The sequence below is a fragment of the Polypterus senegalus genome, chromosome 8 (genome assembly GCF_016835505.1).
Source record: "Polypterus senegalus isolate Bchr_013 chromosome 8, ASM1683550v1, whole genome shotgun sequence".
Lineage (NCBI taxonomy): Eukaryota > Metazoa > Chordata > Cladistia > Polypteriformes > Polypteridae > Polypterus > Polypterus senegalus.
In genome coordinates, this window is record NC_053161.1 from 165,520,963 (window position 1) to 165,546,805 (window position 25,843).

The 25,843-nt window shown below is 41.7% G+C and overlaps 1 protein-coding gene across 3 annotated transcripts in view; it reads left to right on the top strand.

Annotated features, from left to right (window-relative positions):
* Positions 1–452: 452 nt before the first annotated feature.
* The window catches only part of LOC120533277 (gastrula zinc finger protein XlCGF26.1-like), a 72,960-nt gene continuing 47,569 nt past the window's right edge, over positions 453–25,843 (top strand). The window contains exons 1-2 of one of the 3 annotated variants that reach the window (XM_039760090.1): positions 453–570; positions 23,201–23,570. In XM_039760090.1, the coding sequence (XP_039616024.1) occupies positions 23,234–23,570 (337 nt within the window). In that variant the 5' untranslated portion in view covers positions 453–570; positions 23,201–23,233. Of the gene's footprint in view, positions 571–2,327; positions 2,706–2,813; positions 2,837–23,200; positions 23,571–25,843 lie in introns of those variants that run through there. The other 2 variants (XM_039760092.1, XM_039760091.1) reach the window with 2 other exon arrangements.

Consider the following 25,843-nt stretch of genomic DNA (forward strand, 5'->3'; position numbering starts at 1 on the left):
GAGGAGCTAGAAGAAGTGGCCGGGTGAGAGGGAAGTCTGGGCATCTCTGCTCAAGCTGCTGCCCCCGCGACCCGACGTCGGATAAACGGAAGAGGATGAAAGGATGGATGGACAACACTCTAATTTGTATCAAATTCAAAGTAGATCACTAATTTAAGGTTTCAGAAAAATTAAAGAATCTTCTGAAGAAAAGGGCAATAGTGCTGACATTAACCATCAACTGATGGAATTTCTTAAAAATAGTGGTTTGGAAACCAAAAAGAATTTACCAAATAAAATGGAATGAGAAATTAGCTCTCCATACAGAAGATGGCAGTAATACACCAAGAATATCTAAACTGAAGCGCGAAAAAAGCAGGCGGGGGCGCGCATTTTCAAGTAAACCTGAGCGAGCGAACGCGCGTACATGTAGACGGCGGGCAACGCGACGTGCTGTGTGACGTCATCAAGGGCGACGAAAATTCAAGTGGATCTGCTCCTCGTATCTCAAACTTGTCAGCTAACTGGAGGAAAGGAACAAGATGTTGGTCGTTGATTTTTAAAAGTATCACCTCACCCAGAAAGGCAGAAGTAAGTAAACCAAGTTCGGGGTCGTCATAGATATAGATGTGGGATTTGTTTATTTGCATAAATCAGAGTTACAGCACGCCGCTCTATTTATTGTCCGCCGTTTGCGACTCGCTTCTCTGTTGTTGAGTCCCGTTTCTGATTTTAAATCCCGAGACACACCGCCATTCCTTGCCGTATACTCGTTTTCTCGTGTCGTGGCCGAATAATTTTAGCTTGAGTAAAAGGCGATTTCACCGGAAGCGAAACTAGAACCGGCAGGGGTACTTAAAAGTCTGGGGGGTATTCCAGAAAGCAGGTTATGTGACATACACGGGTAAGTTTAAGGGTAAGTTAGTGGATAACCTCAACTTTCGGTTCCAAAAACTGAGGTAACTTTCTGGGTATGTATGTAACCATAGCAGCTTACTCTCTGAAGATAACCTGCCACCGAGCAGGTTATGTTCCAGGGTAAGTTTGTTTCAGAAGGTTACTGAGCATGGCGTGCCCTTTTGATGACGATCCTGTGGACGTGGAAGCACAAATTATCCGAGGTTTTTCCGCCGGGAGAGTAATAAGACCGCGTATTGATGTCTTTTCATTTCCAAATGATTTTTTAAAAGAGCGTTATCGGTTTTCAAAAGAATCGTTAATTTACTTGACCCATCTCTTGGCACCGCATATTGCACATGTCACAAACCGCGGGTCTGCGCTTAGCACAGAAAACATTCTGTGCATAGCACTTCGGTTTTTGCCTCAGGGCATTTTTTGTGTGGGCGATGCAGAGCATGTTGGAATGGCAACTGTGTGTAGAGCCGTTCGCACAGTATGTCTGGCACTGAAACACTTCTTACACACGTTTGTACAGTTCCCTGGCCGTAAACCTCTAATTAACCTCTAACCTGTAATTAAAGAGGAATTCCGCAGAGTGGCAGGTTTGTCCTTTGTAGTAAAATTCATGACGCATATTTAATATGTAGTCATACTATTTATATCTATAGATGTATTCATCCTGCACACACACTTGATACTTCCCTATATGACTTTCTATTTCAGGGTTTCCAAATGTAATTGGGTGCATTGACGGCACCCACATTCCTATTAAAGCTCCTTCAATGAATGAGGGAGACTATGTTAATAGGAAATCTATTCATAGTATCAATGTGCAGGTAAGAACTGGATTTTGTGTTCAATAAAGTCAGCCTGCATAAAAACATTTAAGCATGTTGAAGAAGCCTTTAAGTGACAGAGATAGTAATTTATTAAGTCATATAATGAAAACAAATCATAGCGGTAAACTTACATTTCACCATGCTACTTGTGGTGCATGGTGTGTGTGACGAAGTGCCCCCTGGAATGCCAGCAACCACTGGTCGCCCTTTATTAAGGGACAGAGCCAGCTCCTCAGATGGGGTGAGGGGAGGTGGTGGTGGGCCCCCGCCAGTTAGACGGGCTTCAGCTTGCTTTCTATTAGCTACATGACAGACAGAATATACTAAATCGTGTTTAATCAATAGTTCAGTGATCGTGTAATCAACTATTACCTTTTTGCAGTATGTTTTATGTTTCATTTTGACTTGGCTCAAAGTTCTTCTGCATCCAGACGGATTACACCTTATTAAATAAGAAACCATATATTCCTAGTCAATACACATTGTTATTTTAACCTAAAGAAATGAATGGCAGGAAAAGTGAATGCATTCAAAGTGATTGAACAGTGAAAAGGGTGCGGAAGGGGTGTTTCATTATTTTACAGTATAATAAAAGGGAGGCGGTGTCAATTTTGCAATTTAATACACTCACGCATTTACTCTGTCCGTTATTTTTTGCCAAGCCAACTCTCTTTCTTTAGCCGATGCAGCCGTATTACTTTTTTTCATTATGATAGGCTTGAATTCTTCAAACGCCTGCATTAACACCTCCAACTCCACCTCTGTGAAATATGCCGCTCGCTTTTTTTCTCATTGATCTTCCGTTTTGACTCGTGAAATCGGCGATCCATTGAAAACGTCTTTATGTATGCACGGTGCACGCGCATTAACTCTGGGTAACCAGTAGGAGGTTGATTGAACTTACTCTTCTCAGGTGTTTTGGAACCGACATACTCATGGTATGCGGGTTTGGTGTAAATCAACCCAGAGGTTATGATTTACCAAATGGTAAGTTAACCAAGCTTTCTGGAATACCCCCCTGTTGTAGTCCTGTTATATTTCCCTGCTCTGTTTGTTGTGTTATGTTACGTCATCAGTGTGAGCCTCTCCCAGTATGCGTTGTGTTACTGTGAGAGGAGGTAAGCACGCTGTTATTCTCTATATGGTACAATTAATTAAATGATTTGAGTTAATTTTTATGTATTATGACAGTAATTGTAATATGATTTTTGTTGCATACAGTTGCTGTTTTGAAATGTTTTGAACGCTTTACTATAATTTCGGTTATGTGTTAATGTGAGCATTCAACAGCCTTTCCACGTGGTTTTCTTTCTTTTGTTAATGGGAGGAATCACAGAGCTTGAGTTGTCACTTTTTATGTCCTCTGTTTAATATTTCAGACCGTTAATAAAAAAAGAGAAACATCGAGAACTAAAGAGTGTTTGCATTATTCTTTCGTGTCGGTTTTTACGGCACGTTGCATGTATATCACAACGCAGAAGCTTTAAGGGTTAACCGAATCCAAAGGCCAGGACAAAGCAGTATGGTGCGTGCGGTGGAGACCGGTTACACGTGCTATACAGTAAGTTAACAATCTGAGGGCTGTTCCACGAAGCGAGCTTATAAAATCGAGGATTATTTGTAATAGCCTCGCTTGAGTTAGCCTAACAGTTCACTTCAGGCTCATTGAGTTCCACGAACAAAATTCAGGTGTATTTAATCTCCGCTAATTCAAGCCAAGCTTGATAAGCGAGGCCCGTGCGCGTCCACGCGATATAAAAGGCAGCCTTGTTAATCGATGCTGGATAAGTAAGAGTGGAAACTAAGGAAAGAGCTGCCTTTTTTTCGCAGGCGGAGCAAGAATTATTATTACAAGCCTATGAGGACTACAAAGCTATAATAACTAGAAAGGGGAACACGAGCTGTATTATCAAAGCTCGTGAGGCTGCATGGCAGAAAATAGCTGACAAGTTAAATGCGTAAGAACATGATTTTAGTAACTTTTGTGTTAAGGATGTCAAACTATTTAACAACTAAATGAGAACAGTTTCAAGCCTTCAAAATGTATAGTCATTAAAATTTCCTTTTACATATGCATTTTGTTACCAGTTGTAAGGTACTTTAAACTGCACAGGCTACTACAATGTCCCACGCTCTGTCTGGTGTAACTCGGAGATGCCGCAGGCAGTTAAACCTGGATTTTAACTGTCCAAATGTCATTTCAATGCGTGCCCTTGTCTTACAATGGGCATGTTTGAAATGTCTTTCTGCTTGTGTTGCAGGATCTGTATATGGTGTGAGAAGAAACGGTAGACATGGGTATCCTCTGTCACCAAGCAGCACACCAGGAAAAATTCCTATAATGGAAAGTAGACACATTAGACTGTAGTATAATAAACTATAGTATATTTGTGAATTTTAGTTGACTTGCCTTGTCTGAGGCTTTGAGCCAGTGAAGACTCGCGAAAAATTCTGGCATCATGTACTGATCCTGGCCATTTTGCCACAATGTTTGAAATTAGATGTTCAGCAGTGCATACCATCTGAAACATTTTAGGAAATGGTAATGACATACATTGCTAATGTTGGACGACTACACTTTCACCTCTTGTATATAAATGTGAGATATTCTCAGTACTTACCTGTACATTAATACTGTGATATGATTTGCGGTTTATGTAATCAGGCTCTGTTGGACCTGCTGGAGCCTTTATCCTCACGTGTGTACAGTCAATGGCTCCAATGACGTTAGGAAAGCCTGACAAATTAAATTCAGTTACTTATCAGGTAATGATTTATGTGCTGTAAATGAGTAGATGTTTAAAGATTAAGCACCATTAATTCCAAAGAAAGTTTCCTTAATGGCAAGAATTCCTCGGTGGCCAGGAAAGGTAATGAATATATTTAAAAAGGACTTTAATGCAACGCAAACCTTCCTGATTTCACGGCACACTGTAGCTTTGCTTAAATGTTCAGCATCCCCCACACTGTACAGAAATGAACCACTGGCAAAATAACGCAAAGCGATACACAAAGACTGTGCAACCGTAAGGGCTTTAGAGCGACGTGTGTTTTTAGAAATGTAAGGTTCCAATAACTGACACAAATATGCAATACTGTGTCTACTAAATCTATAGCGCAGATAAATAATCATCCGCAAAATGCAACGGATCTATCCTGGGCCGAAGTAATTGTGGAACCTGTTGCCTTAAAGCTCTACGAATGAGCCTCGCTCCCTCATCAACTGGATTATGAATAAATGGGCACGCCATGGTTATTCATGTAAAAGCCTTCAATGCACTCCTTGTCATTTTATACTTTCTAAGTAATTAGAATCGCCTGCATGTAATCTGTAATAATTTTATATTGGAGGGTCGATGTGTGCGAAAGAGGGAGAGAACAGCAGCAGAATAATCCCAGCCCCGCAGAATGTCGTGCTGTGACATCACATGGCTTGTCCAATCATATTCATCAAGCTAAGCTAAGCTTCACAACTAACCTGCCACGGAGCAGGCTTGTCCAAGAGCATATGTTGGCATAGTAATTAAGTGGAGCTTCAGGTTAGCCTCGTTCGTGGAACCGAATTTCGAGAAATTAAACCGGGATTATCGAAATAAACCTGGATTTTGAGGTTAGCTCGCTTCGTGGAACAGCCCCCAGGTGAACAGCTAGTTATCCATTAAAAAAAATAATAATTTGAGACAGCAGATACCTCAGTGGAGAGAAAGGACAAGCTTACACTCTTACAAATAAAGTCTCGCAGTAGGAGACCAAAGAAGCGAATGTTGTATTTGCATGTAAACAGCAAAAGGCTTTTTAAGTTTGTTGACATTAGACCAGCAGATTCGGCACAACATCCGCATAATGAAACACATCTGAAAAACGCCGGTGCTTGTACCACAGTCCGTCAAATACATGAAAGTACTGAAAAATAAGAATCAGCATGTAAACATCTGGAGCAGAAGTTTTCTCAAACACAAAGGGCCGCTGACTACTGCTGATCTGAAGCACATGTCTGCAGGTCCTGTTGAGTTTAAGTATTACTTTAGTTACTAGGGTGTTGTACCGTGTTAGCCATTATGAGTATAGTGAGAGGTCAAGCAAAATGACACCATTTATTGTCTAACTGAAAAGATTACAATATGCAAGCTTTCGAGGCAACTCGGGCCCCTTCTTCAGGCGAGATGTAATTGACAGACAAGTCCAGTGTGCGTGGGCTTCTGATTATGTGCGTTTGTAACATAAATTCACTTTTTATGACGGCACACTTGTATTTGCTAAATGCACTTCTCTTATGCATTATGCACTAAAGGGGGACTTTTTTTTTTTATTTTTTTAAATGGTGTCACCTATTATCATAACTTATCCTTTCATACAACTGGGCACAAATTTAATCAGAGCAATACTTTATATGTCATGAGGGCCCATGTTCAGACCTTGTTTGGCCCTTTTACTAAAATAAATATTTTAACCAGTAAATTACTGGCAGCTAAGCTGTCAGTCGTTAAACCGTAAAAAGGGGGCAGAAGCTGAGATGACCAAATGTTTTAAATCAGTACTCCTATGAGGGAATTAGAATGCAATTTACACATTTTCCATCAAACTGTATCAAGTAATGTTTAAATCGGCTGTTTTTCTCTGATTTTTATACAATTGGTTTCCTCCGGGTACTCCAGTTTCCTCCCACAGTCCAAAGACATGCCGGTTAGGTGGATTGGCGTTTCTAAATTGGCCCGTGTGTGTGTCCTGTGGTGGATTGGCACCCTGCCCAGGATTGGTTCCTGCCTTGTGCCCTGCGTTGGCTGGGATTGGCTCCAGCAGACCCCCGTGACCCTGTGTTCGGATTCGGCGGGTTGGAAAATGGATGGATGAATTGATTTATATACAGAAGTTTAAGTTTTAATAGAGATATAAAGCATAATACCTTGCGCCTAATGTGATTTGTTTTCATTAACTTTAAAAGGTTCAAATATGTCAATTGTTTTTCATTTCTGCTTTTAAATAAATATTTAGGTCTGTTTTTAATATTCACATATTTCAATTGTATAACAAATATCCATTAAAGTGCATCGTGCTAATCTTAAAATGTTTTTTCTTTCTTTTGATTTATACAGTTTGAAATTCTTTAGTTTAAGAAAATGCACTAAAGATATATTTATTATTGAATGAACTTGTGACAATTATGCCACACATTTCTATTCAATCAGTAATATTCAAATAGTTATTTATCATGGGTCAGTATAATTACAACTGTAGAAGACAATTTTAGTTTCTGTTTATTTGGGATGATTGTATTTTCTGTGCAATCTTAGTTTTGCTTACTCTGTAATATAAATGGAAAAGAAAAAGCATCTTTTATAATGTGAGGTGGAAAAAAAGTATCATAAGTCTGCTTTCACACCCACATATAAGTGACAATTTTAAAAATCCTGGCCCTCTGATGGCACCATGTGGCTCTTTACTGGGTTGTATGGTTTCATGTGGTACGATTCCTTGACCAAGCACCATTTCATTTTAGGAAGGGTTGTTTGCATGTGAAGCGGATTCTTTGCGGTTTACCAAATATTTTACCTAATATGTAGGAAAACTAAAATAAAATCTTTAACGGGACCCTGACCGAATAAGAAAACCTGAACTTAGCCTGTGATATTTTATGCAGTAAGAGTCATTTATTTAAAGTTATGACCCATTGGTATTTCACCCATCTGTTCTTGATTATTGAGTCTGTTACAGATCTAAAGGAAGAACAGTTCTTTCTGGATCTTCTTTATGGATGGGTCTTTAGGGAACTTAAAATGATTCCCCGATGGCATTGTTCTGAAGAACTGATCTAACAAGTTTATTTTTAACAGTGCATGACAGTGGGGATGGGGTTTACTAAACTGTTTAAATATGTTTTCAAATGTTTAAAAATGTGGGAGTCCCTTGGATCGCAATGCAACATTGGTAGGGAGCTGCGCGGGACGGCTAGTCTTTACATAAACGTCAACGTCATTGTCATACGTACTTGGTAGAACAAAAATATTATTCTGTGGGTCCTCTGGCAATAAACAAAAACATCTCGCGTGCAAAACAAAATGCAGATAAACTAACAAACGTAAGAGGGCACGTGCAAATAAATAAACGATTCAGTGTAAGCTCTGCAAGTCTCAAGATGCCGAAGGGGGGGACGCAATAGATGGGTTTTATTTGCAAGCCTGAGGGACAGTTTTCTCCCTTATGCCATCAGCCTTGTTATTCTAGCTGGTATACTCCTCTAGCGTCTCCTTGATGGCAGCAGTATGAACTGTTCATGTTATGGGTGGGTTGTGTCCTTAATAATGTGATTGGCTCTCCTGAGAACTCTGGTGTTACAGATGTCTTCCGGTGCGGAGGGTACAGTTCCGATGACATTTAGCCCTGATTTTACCACCTGCCGTGGAGCCTTGTGCTCCCATGCTGAACTGTTGTCAAACCAGACTGTGATGGAGTAGGTGAAGATGCTCTCCGTTGTGCATCTGTAGAAGTTGCTGAGGACAGTTCTTGGCATGTAAAACTTCAGTAACGATTAGCGCTGCCGGCCTTTCCCTGCCAAGTCTGTAACGTTGTAGGTCTAAGTGACATTCTCAGAGATGTTAATTCCAAGAATTTAAAATGTAGCCACTTTCTCCTCCTCTTTGTGGTGGGTGCTGTCCTCTTTTCCTCCATGTATCAATAATCATCTCCTTTGTTGTTCTGGTGTTAAAAGAGAGATTCCCGTCTTCTGACACCACTTCATAAGGCCAGCCACCTCCATCCTGTACGCTGACTTGTCTCGGGCCTTGTGGAATCCGCTTTATTTTTTCACAAATTCCGCTTTATTTTATTTTTTTTGATTTTTGGGTTTCACCGCTTTATTTATTTTTCCTTGATTTGGATTTTGGGGTTTTAATGTGTTTTTTTACCATAAGTAGCAACAGCTACAATAAAACAAACAAACAAGAATGAAATGACACTTTACATTCCTTTTCATGAAACGGCACACTAGCACAACTTAACCTTATTTTGCAGGTCCATTCATCAGGTAGGAGCCCAGATCTTCCACAGTCCTGTACGCTGAGACTGCAGTAGGCCAGTGAGTGCCCTCCAGAATTGTAAGAGCCGTTACTAGTTTGATGCATCCTTCTGAGATGAAGGTGAACTTCACTTTTAGGATCTCGGATATTTGTTACAGCCTGAGCTGATGTGTTCTCAGCCAGAAAGAACTCTTTGTAGAGGTGTATGTGTTCAGCGAGGTACCCTACTGATTTGAACCAGCTATTCCACCTGATGTTTCCTGCCTTGGTGGTACCTGGCAGGCTTCTTGAAGAAGGTAGACTTTACCCACGTCACTAGAGATGCAGCCTCACTAAAGTATTTGTAGTGCTGCCAGGTCTCTCCCACCCCACCACACTGATGACTTGAACAAGCAGGTTGAATGTACACTATTGGGCAGAACCCCTTTTAAAACTTCCTGGTATGCTTTCAGACAGTATGATGCATTGTGGGTAACCATTGCTAAAATGTCATTAAGATTCAGCTGGTTGTTGTGAAGGAAGTGAAGTGCTGCCTGCGAAAAGGTGGGAATGTTGCTGCTCTCCATAAAGATAACATCTGCCAAAAAGTGCTGCTCTTCAGTACCTGTAATTATTGTAAAGTATTTCTGATGATTCTTAAACCGTAAGTGTTTACAGAGTGAAAACGTGCATCATTACATCTGTAGCTTCACCTACTGCTTAGGGCTGTTCGATATAACGATATATATCGGATGACAATATGAAAACGTCTATCGCTGCACATTACGTTATCGTTTGTTTTGTGGTGTCGCAAAATAAACTGTTTACGGCAATGTTTTTTTCATTGTTTTGATGGCCACCACGTGGATGCAGACACACTAGCATGGCTGATGAAGACGAGGCAACACCAGGTAGCTCCAAACAGAAGGACCTTGTTCCTAAACGAGGGGCTACCTCTGTAGTATGGAGATGGTTTGGATTTGAAGAGTCTGACACGGACCAGAAAACGGTACTGTGCAAATTATGCTGCAAACCGATCGCTACCACAGACTCCAACACGACAAACCTCTTCTACACCTCCTCAAAAAAAGTAATGAGCGAGCATGCAGAGAGTTTACAACTGAGAGGCAGGCCACGTAGGATATTACAGTTGTAAAGGTACTATTTAAACGAGCATGTTAAAAGCTTGGAAGATTAATTGCTACCAAAACAATTTGCTTAAGGCATAATTTTCCCTGCAGCGTTTGCTGTCAGCGTTAATGTTGTTAAAATTACTGTAGCGTCTTCCAGACGTAATGACGATCCGAGACGGTCACTTGGTTAGTTCCCTCTTTATTAAACACAAACAAAAAAAAATGGTTGCTGTTGGCCACAACCACGCCGAACAGACAGCAATCCAAAACAAACTCTTAGCTAGGGCGACAAGATCGCCGCCCACTCCTCCTTTTCACAGCTTCCCCATCCCTCCGAACCTCCTTTACCTTCCACTCTATTACAGTCCATCAGAAATAACAGGGACAACAGAATAAATAACTGAGAGGGATGTAAATCACAGAACACAAACTGCAGAACAGAACTCTTCAATAAAGAACAGTAAGCTACATTACGTTTACGCCACAACTGCATTAACACTTCAAATCTCCGTTAATGAGTTACCGCGGATCGCCCCGTGCTTAGGGCTGGACTGCATCAACACGTTAGCGCCATCCAGTCGCACGCACGGGGCGATCCGCTGTAACTCATTAACGGAGATTTGCCACACTACGATGTGCAAATTAACATTTTACTAGAATGTAGCCTAAAAAATATTATATTTAGTATTATATATTTAATATGTTTTTGTCGTAAGCCTTATTGCTGCTACAGTTTGAAGTACAATGTTTACATTTGGTTTTGACAGTTAATGTTAGACTTGTATTTATTTTGTTTAAAGGGTTTATTGGCCTTATATAGTTTAGTTGTTAGTGCTTTGATCCTTTTATATTTAATATATGTTGTGAGAGTTATTGCTGCTACAGTTCACATTTTGTTTATGTCAGGCATTTTATATAGCAGTATTTTATATTGAGCCTTTAGTAATTTGTTTTTGAAAAGTGTTTTATATTTGATATATTAACATTTTATGTTTACATTCTAAGTCAAACATTTGCTCAAATGTTCTAAATATAAGAACAGAAATAATTACAAGTTGCGTACTTCTCTTTTTTGATTTTTTTAATTTAAATGAAAAAAAAAGGAGTGGTGATTATATAAACTATTCACTGAATACAAAGAAAATGTACTATATCGTGATATCGGGATATGAAATGAAATATCGGGATATAAGATTTTGGTCATATCGCACAGCCCTACTACTGCTTATCTTAAAATAATTCATTACAATTACTATAATATATTAAATATAATTTCATGTCTACATAAAATTATTACCATACAAGCAAATGTTTGCTCGCCTATCACGTGATGAGAACTATATGGTCTCGGCTATCTGTGGTTTCATCAACTACAACATACATTTTACTGCCCTTTATCTTTTGAAGAACGGCGTCCATATGTTGTTCAAAGAGTTTGACGAAGGCTGCTGTCATTTTCTGGCAGTGCGCCTCCTTGTTTGCATTGCTTGATAAAGAAAGGACACATCTTTGTCATTTTTTCGAGTGGAATTTCTGACTCGCATGGGCACAAAGTCCTCCACAAACTGGCGTCTTTTACCTGACAATTTTGTTGTTTCCTCTGTTGTTACCTGAATCTTAATTTCTCCTTGTTCTTGAGTTGGGTTTTAGATTTGATGTGGTGATCCGTTAAGTAGTTCTCTTGTTGGCTAACTAAAGGGAGTTGAGGTTACACCCCGAGGCAGACGTGTGAGTGAGGAGGGCCCCACAGCCTGATGAGTCTCTCTCGGATTCGCGCTAATAAATCGGTGCCGCAAGCAAACTATGATATTTATCGAGATAAGAAAGTCACAAAATCAACGCAGTGCTCAAGCAAATTCTAGAAAAAAAAAAACCCAATCTAAATTCGTTGAGTAGTTCTCTCGTGAAAAGTGGACAGACTTACAAACGGGGTCTAAAAAACTATTAGAAACTTCGCGCTTGGGTCACAAAATTTTTAAAACCGTTTCTTAGCAAGCACCTATGGGCCAAGGGCAATTACATTCCAAGTCCCAAGTCCTCATGATTCGGGAGATTTCGTGATGAGTGAGTCAGTGGTATTTGGTTTATATACAGTGAGTACGGAAAGTATTCAGACCCCCTTCAATTGTTCACTCTTTGTTATATTGCAGCCATTTTCTAAAATCATTTAAATTAATTTTTTTCCTCATTAATGTACACACAGCACCCCATATTGACAGACAAAAAAAAGAATTTTTGAAATTGTTGCAGATTTATTAAAAAAGAAAAACTGAAATATCACCTGGTCCTAAGTATTCAGACCCTTTGCTGTGACACTCGTATATTTAACTCCGGTGCTTTCCATTTCTTCTGATCATCCTTGAGATCACCTTCATTTGAGTCCAGCTGTGTTTGATTATACTGATTGGACTTGATTAGGAAAGCCACACACCTGTCTATATAAGACCTTACAGCTCACAATGCATGTCAGAGCAAATGAGAATCATGAGGTCAAAGGAACTGCCTGAAGAGCTCAGAGACAGAATTGTGGCAAGGCACAGATCTGGCCAAGGTTACAAAAAAATTTCTGCTGCACTTAAGGTTCCCAAGAGCACAGTGGCCTCCATAATCCCTAAATGGAAGATGTTTGGGACGACCAGAACCCTTCCTAGAGCTGGCTGTCCGGCCAAGCTGAGCTACCGGGGGAGAAGAGCCTTGGTGAGAGAGGTAAAGAAGAACCCAAAGATCACTTTTGGCTGAGCTCCAGAGATGCAGTCAGGAGATGGGAGAAAGTTGTAGAAAGTCAACCATCACTGCAGCCCTCCACCAGTCAGGGCTTTATGGCAGAGTGGCCTGTCGGAAGCCTCTCCTCAGTGCAAGACACATGACAGTCTGCATGGAGTTTGCTAAAAGACACCTGAAGATTCTCTGGTCTGATGAGACCAAGATAGAACTTTTTGGCCTTAATTCTAAGCAGTATGTGTGGAGACAACCAGGCACTGCTCATCACTTGTCCAATACAGTCCCCACAGTGAGGCATGGCGGTGGCAGCATCATGCTGTGGGGGTGTTTTTCAGCTGCAGGGACAGGACGACTGATTGCAATCGAGGGAAAGATGAATGCGGCCAAGTACAGGGATATCCTGGACAAAAACCTTCTCCAGAGTGCTAAGGACCTCAGACTGGGCCGAAGGTTTACCTTCCAACAAGACAATGACCCTAAGCACACAGCTAAAATAACAAAGGAGTGGCTTCACAACAACTCTGTGACTGTTCTTGAATGGCCCAGCCAGAGCCCTGACTTAAACCCAATTGAGCATCTCTGGAGAGACCTAAAATGGCTGTCCACCAACGTTTACCATCCAACCTGACAGAACTGGAGAGGATCTGCAAGGAGGAATGGCAGAGGATCCCCAAATCCAGGTGTGAAAAACTTGTTGCATCTTTCCCAAGAAGACTCATGGCTGTATTAGCTCAAAAGGGTGCTTCTACTAAATACTGAGCAAAGGGTCTGAATACTTAGGACCATGTGATATTTCAGTTTTTCTTTTTTAATAAATCTGCAACAATTTCAAAATTTTTTTTTGTCTGTCAATATGGGGTGCTGTGTGTACATTAATGAGGGAAAAATTAATTTAAATGATTTTAGCAAATGGCTGCAATATAACAAAGAGTGAAAAATTGAAGGGGGTCTGAATACTTTCCGTACCCACTGTAGATATAGATATAGATAGAGAGAGATAGATATATATAGATAGATTACGTTAGCTTGAATAACAACAAACTAGAAAATAGTATCTGAATGATAGAACTACAGATTATTCAATTGTCTCCGGTGGGCTGACGCCCTGCCCAGTGTTTCCTGCCTTGCGCTATGTGTTGGCTGGGATTGGCTCCATCAGACCCCCATGACCCTGGAGTTGGGATATAGCAGGTTGGATGATGGTTGGATTATTCAACTGTTTAATTTTTTGGGAAGTTTTGTAACAGTCACCCCTTCAGTCTCTATATTCTGCACATTTCCATTTTTAAATCTATAATCCGTTTTTATGCGTTAATTCCGTGATTCCGTCCGTGTTTTCCGCATCACAGAAATCATAGGGCCCTACTTGTGTTCCCCAAGAAATTGGTCTAATCACGGTGATTTCATCCACAAATTTAATAATGCTGGTATTTTGCTGAGACGCAACACAGACATGAGTGAAGAGCATGTAGAACTCCAAACGCATCCTTGTGGGGCTCCTATATTTATGGTTATTGTTTTGAAAGTGTTGATCTCCCAGCCTGACTGACAGGGGTCTGCCTGTGAAGTCCAGAACCCAGTTGCATAGAGGAGGTGGCACATCTAGAGTGGTGAGCTTAGCTGGTATCAGTAAACAGCAAATGGACATAGCAGTCCTTGTTCTCTAGGGTTGTAAGAACTGTATGAAATGTTGTGCTAACTGTGTCTTCGGTTCACCTGTTTGGTCTATATGCAAACTCTAGGGGGTCCATTGTGTCGGGTGTGAATGTCCTGAATGTGGCACATAATGATTCTCTTGAAGCATTTAATCGCTATAAGAGTCTGTGCAACAGGCTGGTAGTCCTTTAGATAGTTAGATTGGCCCTTTTTTGGGCAGTGATGGTTTTGTAGCTGGTGGGGATTGCGGCTTGTATAAGGGAGAGGTTAAATATGTCCTTGAGAACATCAACCAGGGTTTGAAGCACAAGCTTTGAGTGCACGTCAAGCGATGTTATCAGGGCTGGCTGCCTTCCGGGAGTTTATCCTCCTCGGAGACTTTTCCGGATTTGATATTGTGAACAGGGCCACTGGCCGCCATCTTGCCCAGCACCTGGCCGCCATCTTGCCCAGCACCTGGCCGCCAGCACCTGCCCAGCCCCTGGCCGCACGTCTTGCCCAGCACCTGGCCGCCGTCTTGCCCAGCACCTGGCCGCCATCTTGCCCAGCACCTGGCCGCCATCTTGCCCATTGACTTGTGGGCCTCAAAGCAGGCATAGAATTTGTTGAACTCATCTGGAGAGAAATGGCTGTCAGTGGTTGACCCTGTACTTCTGTCTCTGTAGCCTGTGATGTTTCCAATCCCTGTCACATACTCTGAGTTACAGCAGTAATGTAGTGACCTTCCATTTTAAGTCTGTATTTCTTCTTGGCTTCTCTAATAGCTCTGCGTAGCTCATATCTGTTTTTTATTTTTATTTATTTATTTTTTTTTAACTCCCTGGCATCACCTGAGGCCTATGCCTTGTACCAAGCATAAAGCACTGAGTGGACCTCTGAATTAATCCATTGTTTACTGTTGGATATGACTGGGATGTGTTTGAGAGGCACAATAAAGTCAGTGCAAATGCTTATGCAGCTGGAAACTACTAAACTGTATTCCTCGAGTGTCACCCTCATTCCTAGCAGCTGTCTTAAAAACATCCCACTGAGTACACTGAAAGCAGTCCTGCTCAGAGTTTTTTGTCCACACTGTAACAGTTTTCCTTAATGTGGGAACTTGTTTGAGGAGCTGTCTGCATGCCAGATCGAGGAATTACAGAGCCATGCAAAGACCCTCCAAAGAGGAGGGAGAGGTTATACGCTTTACGCGTTATACGCCCCCTTCATATTACTATACATGTGGTCCGGTGTGGTTTTCTCACATGTAGGAAAAGTACCGTGTTGTTGGTATGCTGGTATAGCCGTCTGTAAGTTACGGTGGTTTATAGTTGCCAGCCACTATAACCAGTGCATTGGGGTGGTTTCTTTTCTTGTGATTTTAAAACCTCATATAATGTTCCCAGTGCTGCCTTTGGGTTTGCATACAGAGGAATGTAAACCGACAGAATGAACAGAGCAGTAGACTCCCTCAGGGTCTGCATTTCAGCATTTGGTACTCTGCATCACTCCATCGGTGTTTTCCGACAGTCTGCACATCTGAGCACCATCGATCATTAACATAAGTACAATTTCCTCACCTCTGATTTTTGCCAGATGCTGCTGTGCAGTCCCTGTGATGAATGGAGTGAGCGTGAAGCTGTACAGCCTGATTCCGGGATGTTGTCCAATGAGCTTGTTTCACTGAAAGTCAGGGGGCAGCAGTTGTTTCACTTCTTGCTGGGACTTAATCCTGGTTCTGAGTTCATCCATCTTATTTTCAAGCAATCAAATGTTAGCAAGCAGTTGGCTATGGAGAGGTGGTCTGCTCACCCTAGCATGTAACCCTGCAGCCCCACCCCGACTCCTCAGAGAATTTTGCTCCTTCCTCAGTGTTTTGTAAAAAGAAAATGGCAAAAACGTGTGTGGTTTTTTTTTTTTTTGTTGTTTAGAAAAAAGAAGAATTTCAACGAATACAAAATGGATGTCCTGTTTAGTGAAGTGGAGGCACAAAAAATGTATTATTTGGTGGCTTAAGCAGAGGTATAAGTAGCAAAAGGAAGCTGATGGAGTGGTACAGCGTGGTGAAGGCACTCCAAGTTTAGAAAGAAGTGCTCAGATATCAAGTGAGACGCAGCCAATCGTCTGAGTGTCGTAAGGTAGCGTATTAGGGTCACAGGGAAGAAAAGAATACATTTTGGACAAAGTCGGGGTATTCCATGTTGAGAATGAAGTCAGAATGTTGAGTTTAATCTTGTTTCCACTTTATCTTGTCATTTAAGTAGAACATCGTAAACGTCATCTTAAAATTGATCTTTACTAGATTTTGTCAAACCACATCATAGCTAAAGTAGCGTGTTAAATGCTTTGTATTCTGAGTTCGTTAATCACTGCGTGCTTCTTAAACGGGCTTTCTCTTATGGCGAAAGGAGCACGCAGACCGCGATTGCCACACAGAATACATTATTCATGATACTACTAAGATGTATACTTGATGGCATTTTCATGATGAAGTGCATTAAAGCATGTGTTAAACATGTCGGGGCATGGTGGCACAGCGGTAGCGATGAGCTGCTGCCCCGTTCGGAGCTTGTTCCTGCCTTGTGCACGATGCTTGCTGGGATGGAATAATTAAACATGTGTAACAACGATTTATCAGTGAACATTTAGTGTTCTAAGTTTATAGCTAGCTTTACTATCACAAACACATTTATTGTGCGGTGATTGGTTATGTGGAGAAAGAAAAGGAACTGGGGTTTGGTACATTTGATAAAGACTGCACAGCTGCAATAAAAGAGAGCCTGCTCAGAAGAACATCCATTGACGTCTGTGTCTGTGATCCTGACCACTAGCTAATGAGCCACACATTTACACATTATTTCAGTTAAACTAGTGGGATACTCATTCATACATCTAGCCTATTGGAGCCTCGTCACAACTGCCATAAAGGTTCTCTACATTGGACTTAAAGCTGCTTTTGCAAACACTTATTTTGTGGTGTCCTGGGAATTTTGCAGGAATACTGTGTCTGTCAAACATACCAACCTGCAATTCCTTCCCTTCTGTTTTTGTTTTTTTTTTTTTTGTCCAAGTAACCAATCGCCGCACAATAGGCTCTGTAATAAATTTCAAACCATCTGTAAGCTTATAATGCAGATTGTTCAGAACTTTTAAGGAACTTTGAAAAGTCTTTGTTATTCCTGTTTGATTATTCCATCCATCTTGGGTTGCCCCTCTCCCAGCAGGCATCCAACACGAGGCAGGAACAATTCCTGCACGGGGTGCCAGCTCCTCTCAGGGTGAATATCAGCACACACATACGAGGGGGACCCAAAAATAACCGGAATTGTGTTGTTGTTCGGTTGGTACTTGTAGTACGTGGTTGGGCCGCTAAGGTGATCGAGTTACACTCCTCACAAGTCAGTCAGTCTGCCAAGTGCCATCAGTCTGGAAGGTTGTGCTTGTGTTCAGTGAATTTTGTAACGTCGTTTTTTTACGATGGCCGATTATCGTGAGCAACGCGCAGCAGTGAAATTTTGTTTTCTTCTTGAGAAAAGTGTTGCAGAAACTATTGTTGTTGAAATGGTGTGACAACCCCGAACCACCCACCCTTCTCACCGGATTTAGCTCCGTGTGATTTCTTTTTGTTCACTCGGATGAAAAAAGACTTGAAAGGAAGGCGTTTTGCTGACGTCGAAGAGGTAAAAACAAGAAACGACCAGAGCATTAATGGGCATTACCTCAGACGAATTACACTTATCTAACCGTTTGTTCCATAACATTTGTTTATTTCCGTCAATAGAGAGTACTTCGAAGGAGACTAATTTTTAAAAAATATTTCCGGTTATTTTTGGGTCCCCCCTCGTACACTAGTTGCATCAACATAGCATCACCAGATCCCCTAACCTGCGTTATTTTGGAAGGAACTCGAAGCATGCAGAGGACACATACCAGGAAAACCTGCAAACTCCAGGCAGAATACAACCGGGACGTGACACCCTTACTACGAGGGAGCAGCACTTCCGCCCCACTTGTTCGATTATTAAGGCCGGAGTTATACTTCACGCGACGCATGCTGCAGCGGACGCTCCTGCTACGCAAGCGTTGTAGTGTTTATACTTGCGCGTGTACTTTATGTAAATCTGGAGGAATCCACCAGGTGGCAGTGTGAGATATTATCCCGGTGAGAACATGTTGGCTTCTCTGTGTTGTGAATTGCCTAAAACGCCTATTAAATTCCGATAACACCTTACCGCAATATCTGTGAAAAGGATGTTTATTGATTAAATCCATAAATCCAGGGATGTATGTGTCCATTCTGGGAAGCATTGGGCACGAGTGAGAAACAGTCCCTTGACGAGGCCTCAGCTCATCGCAAGGTGAATACAAGCACACGCATACACTGGCGTCATTTTAGCGGCACCAAATCCCCAAATCTGCATATCTTTGGAAGGAAACCGGAGCACAGTGTGGATTACCAGCAACATAACTCCCTGCGAGACAGCAGTGCTACTCCTCCACGTGACACCCCCGTGTGTGTAATTATTCCCCCATGTGTGTATTTATTAACAGTATTCATTATTTAAACGAAATTATATGTAAAATGTAACATACACATTTTAATGCATTTCATCATGAAAGTGATATCAAGTATAAATCTAAAGATTCTAAATGTGCAGAGAGTTGGAATATCATACATTTAATTTGTTCTGTTTGGCGATCTATTGCTGCTTTCCGCTGCTGAAGCAAAATGCCGACGTACAGATGCATTCGCGGTGCTTTTATATTCAAGCGTCGCATATTCCCGATCGTAATGACACGATGCATTTTAAAAGTCTCACATACCATCTTTTGTGCCATCTACTTTTATTGTTTTACTTTACCTGCTGTCAGGTCCAAGAAGCTCGTAGCGATTAAAAACTGGGATGACGTTTACGACCGTCTGCTTTAATGATAAAGTAAACTACGAGGTTAAAGTGGACAATTCGAGATTAAAGCAGAAATTTCCACTTTAATCACAAAATACACGTTTTCACCGTGTCCTTTATTTTTTTCTCGGTGGCTCAAATATAACGCTATACATTATGTTGCTGTTAAGTTGCAAAAATTAAAAAGTAAAAAAAGACATATATAAATGACACGATACATTTTAAAAGTCTCACATACCATCTTTTGTTCCGTCTATTTTTTTTTTGCAACTTCACATCGGCTACATAATGTATAGCGCTGTATTTGAGCCATTCATCAAACAGCAAAGTGCGCACATCGATCCCCGAAGGTTCTCCATAGAGGCTTGCTGTCACGTGTAGATAGTAAACAGAGACTCTGACGTCACGTTCTGACTTTTAGCACACTGCGCCCCCCGACTTTTTGCTGGTACTGCAACTCGCGCACGCGTCACGTTAATTTCTGAGGACCTGCTCAGAGGACGCGTGAAATGAACGCTCTATGGAGATCCTTCGGGAATCGATGTGCGCTTTGCTGTTTGATGAATGGTTCAAAGTGTTGAAGCAAAATGCCGACATACAGATGCATTCGTGGTGCTTTTATTCAAGCGTCGCATATTCCCGATCGTAATGACACGATACATTTTAAAAGTCTCACATACCATCTTTTGTGCCGTCTCTCTCTTTTTTTTTTTTTTTTGCAACTTCACATCGGCTACATAATGTATAGCGCTGTATTTGAGCCATTCATCAAACAGCAAAGCGCGCACATCGATCCCCGAAGGATCTCCATAGAGGTTTGCTGTTACATGTAGATAGTAAACGGAGACTCTGACGTCACGTCCTGACTTTTAGCACACTGCGCCCCCCGACTTTTTGCTGGTACTGCAACTCGCGCGCACGCGCGTTAATTTCTGAGGACCTGCTCAGAGGACGCGTGAAATGAACGCTGGGAACGCGTGGCAGCCATGATGCGGACGCGTTCTGAGCGTGAAGTATAAATGACCCCTAACAGTATACGTTATTTAGGCAAAGTTGACAATTTATCTGCAAAAAACCTTAATGCATTTAAATCAAAAAAATGATATCAAGTATTCATCCTAGTATTCTAACAGAACACGGCTCCAAGAGGATAGCGCCTGGAAATGTAAATCGACTCACAAGCCAGTCATCATCAGGGGACAAGAAGTCCATATGATCTATAAATATGTGCTTTCTTTTGATTCTTCCATTTGCAATGTCTTCTAACAATGCTAAAGCAGCCATGGTAGTTGGAATAGTTTGGCTGTTCCGTTAAATTTGTAAACAATATACAATTAATTTCGGTGTGTTTGATAAATCAATCAATCAATCAACATTTATTTATATAGCACATATTCATACAAAAAATGTAGCTCAAAGTGCTTTACAAAATGAAGAATAGAAAAATAGAAGATACAATAAAAAATAAACATAAGTCAACATTAATTAACATAGAATAAGAGTAAGGTCCGATGGCCAGGGTGGACAGAAAAAAAAAACTCCAAGGACTGGAGAAAAAAAATAAAATCAAGCCCACGTCACGGGTGCGAATATGAAATGGAAAGGGAAACCACACAGAAACGGCAGCACTGCTTTGACGCTGGGTGCTGCCTGTTTACAAAACCAAGCAGAAATATGTATATGCATGGTGTGAGGCTGCCATGAAAATGTTAGTTTAGTTTTTACTCGTCTGTATGTGAGTGTGGAAACTGGAGTACACTGCATTTTTTTGTGTACGCACCGTTTATACATGAAGGCCCCAAGTCCATCCATCCATCCATCCATTTCGTAACCCACTGAGTCCGAACACAGGGTCACGGGGGGGTCTGCTGGAGCCAATAGGCCCCAAGTCTTTAATTGAAAATCACGGCCAATGAAGTGAATTGTCAGGCTCATGTTGGGATCTGTTGTGCTGCTTGATCAAAGATTGGTCATGCGTGCGAAAAATTCCACGTCTTTCAGCACCCGTTTGCAACACTGCTCATAACGGCCTGCACTATTTTTTTTGACGTCTGGACCCAGGCTCGTATGGTGATGTGCATTCAAAACATTTGGAAATCGGTGGCTGTTTTAGACATGGTTCAAATTTTCCGTCTGGCCACGCTGCTTGCCCCCTTTTTTTTTTTTGTACTGCTGTGTTTCAAATTGTGGAAGAGGCTTGTTGTGTCTCCTCTCAAAGAAACCACCTCCGCTCGACCTGATTTACAAAATACCTGAGTTTGTAAATGGTCCTCCCATATAAAACCAAAGTACAGTACACCCCCAAAATTTGCGGTGGTTACCTTCCTAGAGCACCCGCAAATTGTGAAAAACCGCACATTTTGGATGTGGTTAAAAAAAAATGCATATTTTTATAGTTTAAACCCTAAATATGCCCCTAAAACACTTTAATTTAATTTCAAACTCAGCTTAATACATTACCTAAAAAAAAAGAATGTAAAGGTAAACCTGTATACTGTACTGCTATGTGTCCCACAGTGCTAGAATGTAAAATGCCGATGTTACCGCTATATGTACTGTAGTTCATGCAAGCCCGTTTTCATTGCCAGAAGCCTTAGACAGTGCAGCTCGTTTTGGCAGCATCTTGGGGCTTTAACCCTTAAACTGCCACATACTTGGGGTTAATGCATCCCTGGACACCAAATGCTTTTTTGCTGCACTTTAAGTAAACGTCACAATTCACAAAGAAAAAGTGAAATTTTAATATTACACATTTTCTTTCCATGCAAAGAGCATCACAATTACTGCGACACTGATCATTTTACACACTGCTAATGAACTGTAAAAACTATTTAAAAAAACTACTGGAGCAATACGTACAAGGTGCAACTGACGCCATGGATGAAATTCAGTAAATCACCAAGCCAACTGCGCTTGAACTGGCAACACGCAAGCACACTGAGGTAAACGCGGACTCTGTCTCAATCCCAGAGAGAGTGAGGCTGCACAGTATCCCGCTCAGGTCACAGAATTGCACAGAAGCACAGGAGATTGTAGAGACAGGAACTTTATTCAAACACGTCAAACAAACGTGTCTGTTTCAGAAGTAAAACGAGCTCAGTATGCAGTTATCGATTTTAAAGAATAGACCAACAATTGTCAGAAAAAAAAATGAATGCAGAGTCGGCGGTTTCGTTTTGCAGACGTACACGTCCCCCTTGTCTGTCAGCAGCTAAGTGAGTTTCTCTCTCCCCTGAGGTTTTATTTTGCGGATGTGCTCGCCTCGCTTGTGTATTAGCGGGTGAGTGAGTTTGTCCCACTGCGTGTCTCTCAGATTTGTGCAAATAAATCGGTACCATAAGTTAACTATGATACATAGCACGATGAGAGAAGTCATTAAAATCAACCGGAATGTTTAAACAAATTGTAGAAGGAAACAAGATCAAAATCCATTAAGTAGTTCTCTTGTAAAAAGCGGACAGATATCGGATATATAGTGTGATGTGCGAGTCCATGTCTTGCACCCCAAAACATGAGGCGGAGTCTCCGTTCCAACTTTATTCCTCTTTAAACAGGAACAGCACAGTTACTTATTGTAGCGGGATCTACCACTCTCCTATTCACAGACACAGCAATCAGGCAGCGAGTCATGGCCAGGTCAGGGGTCAAGTTCTACTGTTCCCTTCCTTTATAATGTCCTTTGCATTACCCATCGGCGACAGGCATGTATATTGCAATTTCGATGGGCTTATAGTTGTTTTCGTACCGCTGCGAACCTGTGGTTGCGTCGGCAATGGAGAAGCAGTACTTCACAGATGCGGCAGGCGTGCTTTGGTGTGCCATCCCGTTGGGGGGTCGGGTTCTAAAAGAGGTCAGAAACCTCGTACTTTCTGTATGAGGTTGCTCCTCTAACGCTTGTTAGACCTTCACTTCCCTGCTGTTTGTTTTACATTTGATAACATGTTATGAAGAGTGATGAGTTATCAATATACTTTAGTGTGACTTCTGACACTAACATCAGCCTTTGCTGGTAGTGTGCTATAATAAAATGAAATATTTTTAGAGCTCTGTGATGCAGTTTTGATGGAATAAAATTCTTTTCTTTCAACAACAAGGAAGAAACTGCTGTCATTTACTGTAATATCAAGATGGATGTGAAAGAGGAGAGCTGTGAGGCTGACATAAATACCATGGCGGTAATGACTGCAAATATGAAAAAGGAGGACTGTGAAGGGAGATCCTCCCACAATAACCAGGAGAGCCTCTGCCTTAAGGGTGAGAATTGTGAAGAGGAAACTGCAGGAGGTAAAGAAGAGGCAGAGGAGATGACGGTCAGCTCTGAGATACACCAACATAAAAGTCTGAAGTGTGATGACCCCGAGGTGAAGTCTGAATCATTGCAAGCTGACGTAAGGAGGATCGAGGAAATCTCATCTGTTACGATGCGGGATGATCAGCCATCCCCTACACATCCGTCTGGAGAGAGTAAGTGCAAGATAAAAATACTTTTTAGGATCAGCAGTATTTGCCTGAAAAGAGAGCCTCATACTCTTCATGTGAAAATGTGGTGAGGTTTAATGCTTCATGTTGAAAGGCAGGGGTGGGCAGTTTGTGTTGCTTTTCTTTCTTTTAGTAAATTACTGAATTAGCTAGTGTAATAAGAGTCATTTTGTATAATTTAAGAGCTCAATTGTTATAAAAGAAAGTAACCTTATTAACTCTGAGGGCTGAATATTTTTTCCAAAAAACATAATTTTCTGAAATGCAATGGCTTCAGACAGAACTCAGTATAAAACGTCTGTTGCTGCATGCTCTGGCTACCAGTTTGCCAAAAATGTGCGGCAGGAAGGCTGCCAGGCTGTGTTCACGTGGTTGCACGGGGCAGCAGCAGCAGTCACGGTCACAGTGGATTGCAATCTGGTTTCTACCTCTTTTCATTGTTAAGTGGCAGTCCTCCCAGGTGAACAGTGCCATAGGCTGTGTCAGTTTACATGAACCTGTTCAGCACCACGTTTAGCTGCAAAACCTCATACTCGTTTTCAATGGCTTGTATCAAAATCAGAGTCCAACAAGTCTTAGTCCAATTCAGAGAGAACAGGCAAAACGTTGTCCACGGAGTATTTTGCTTTATGCATTCGCTTTGATCTCTCGCCAGAGCTCTCGTCAGTTCCATTTTTGCCATTGTCTGCGCCTTGCTACCCACGGGAGCGCAGGAAATCTCGGTCAATACCAATGAAGCTAACTTTCCTTCTACCAACGAGAGTCTAACTAAAACGTAACGATTGGTTTTGTCACAGTTTACAGTGCATCCAGAAAGTATTCACAGCGCATCACTTTTTCCACAATTTTGTTATTTTACAGCCTTATTCCAAAATGGATTCAATTCATTTTTCTCCTCAGAATTCTACACACAACACCCCATAATGACAACGTGAAAAAAGTTTACTTGAGGTTTTTGCAAATTTATTAAAAATAAAAAACCGGAGAAATCACATGTATATAAGTATTGTGACAGATAGGGGGCGCTATCGCTCCCTTGAACTTTTGTCCAAGATGGCAGACACCAGATAAAAGTCCAAAAGTAGACTTTATTAATACAGCACAGTGCACAAAGCACCCTCCTCTCCACAATACTCATTAAATAAACAAATAATCACTACAATAATACAATCCTCCACTCCCAGACGCGTTGCCACCCTTCCACCCAGCTCACCTCGCCGTCTGGGAGTTCCCACAGTCCTTTTTATATTCCCTGACCCGGAAGTGTTCCAATCTCCAGTCCATGTAATCTCCTATCACTTCCGGGTCAGATAAAAAAGTCCTTTTCTTCACCTCGGAAGCATGTTATTCCCCTTGTCCATGTGACTCGGACATACTTCAGGGGTGTAAGGCAAATGACCATCGTTCCTCCTTGCAGCGTCTCCTAGTGGCCCCCATGGTATCCAGCAGGGCTGTGTATAAAAACTCCAATGTCCATGATGCCCTGCTGGTCTTTGGGGAACCTCCATACTGCAGGGAGGGCTCCACCTAGCAGCTTGGAGGTATTGGCCGGGATGAATTGCCGGCCATACACCACAGTATTCACAGCCTTTGCTCAATACTTTGTCGATGCGCCTTTGGCAGCAATTACAGCCTCAAGTCTTTTTGAATACGATGCCACAAGCTTGGCACACTTATCCTTGGCCAGTGTCGCCCATTCCTCTTTGCAGCACCTCTCAAGCTCCATCAGGTTGGATGGGAAGCGTCGGTGCAGAGCCATTTTAAGATCTCTCCAGAGTTGTTCAATCGAATTCAAGTCTGGGCTCTGGCTGGGCCACTCAAGGACATTCACAGAGTTGTCCTGAAGCCACTTCTTTGATATCTTGGCTGTGTGCTTAGGGTCGTTGTCCTGCTGAAAGATGAACTGTCGCCCCAGTCTAAGGTCAAGAGAGCTCTGGAGCAGGTTTTCATCCAGGATGTCTCTGTACATTGCTACAGTCATCTTTCCGTTTATCCTGACTAGTCTCCCAGTTCCTGCCACTGAAAAACATCCCCACAGCATGATGCTGCCACCACCATGCTTTACTGTAGGGATGGTATTGGCCTGGTGATGAGTGACGCCTGGCATTCACACCAAAGAGTTCAATCTTTGTCTCATCAGACCAGAGAATTTTGTTTCTCATGGTCTGAGAGTCCTTCAGGTGCCTTTTGGCAAACTCCAGGTGGGCTGCCATGTGCCTTTTACTAAGGAGTGGCTTCTGTCTGGCCACTCTACCATA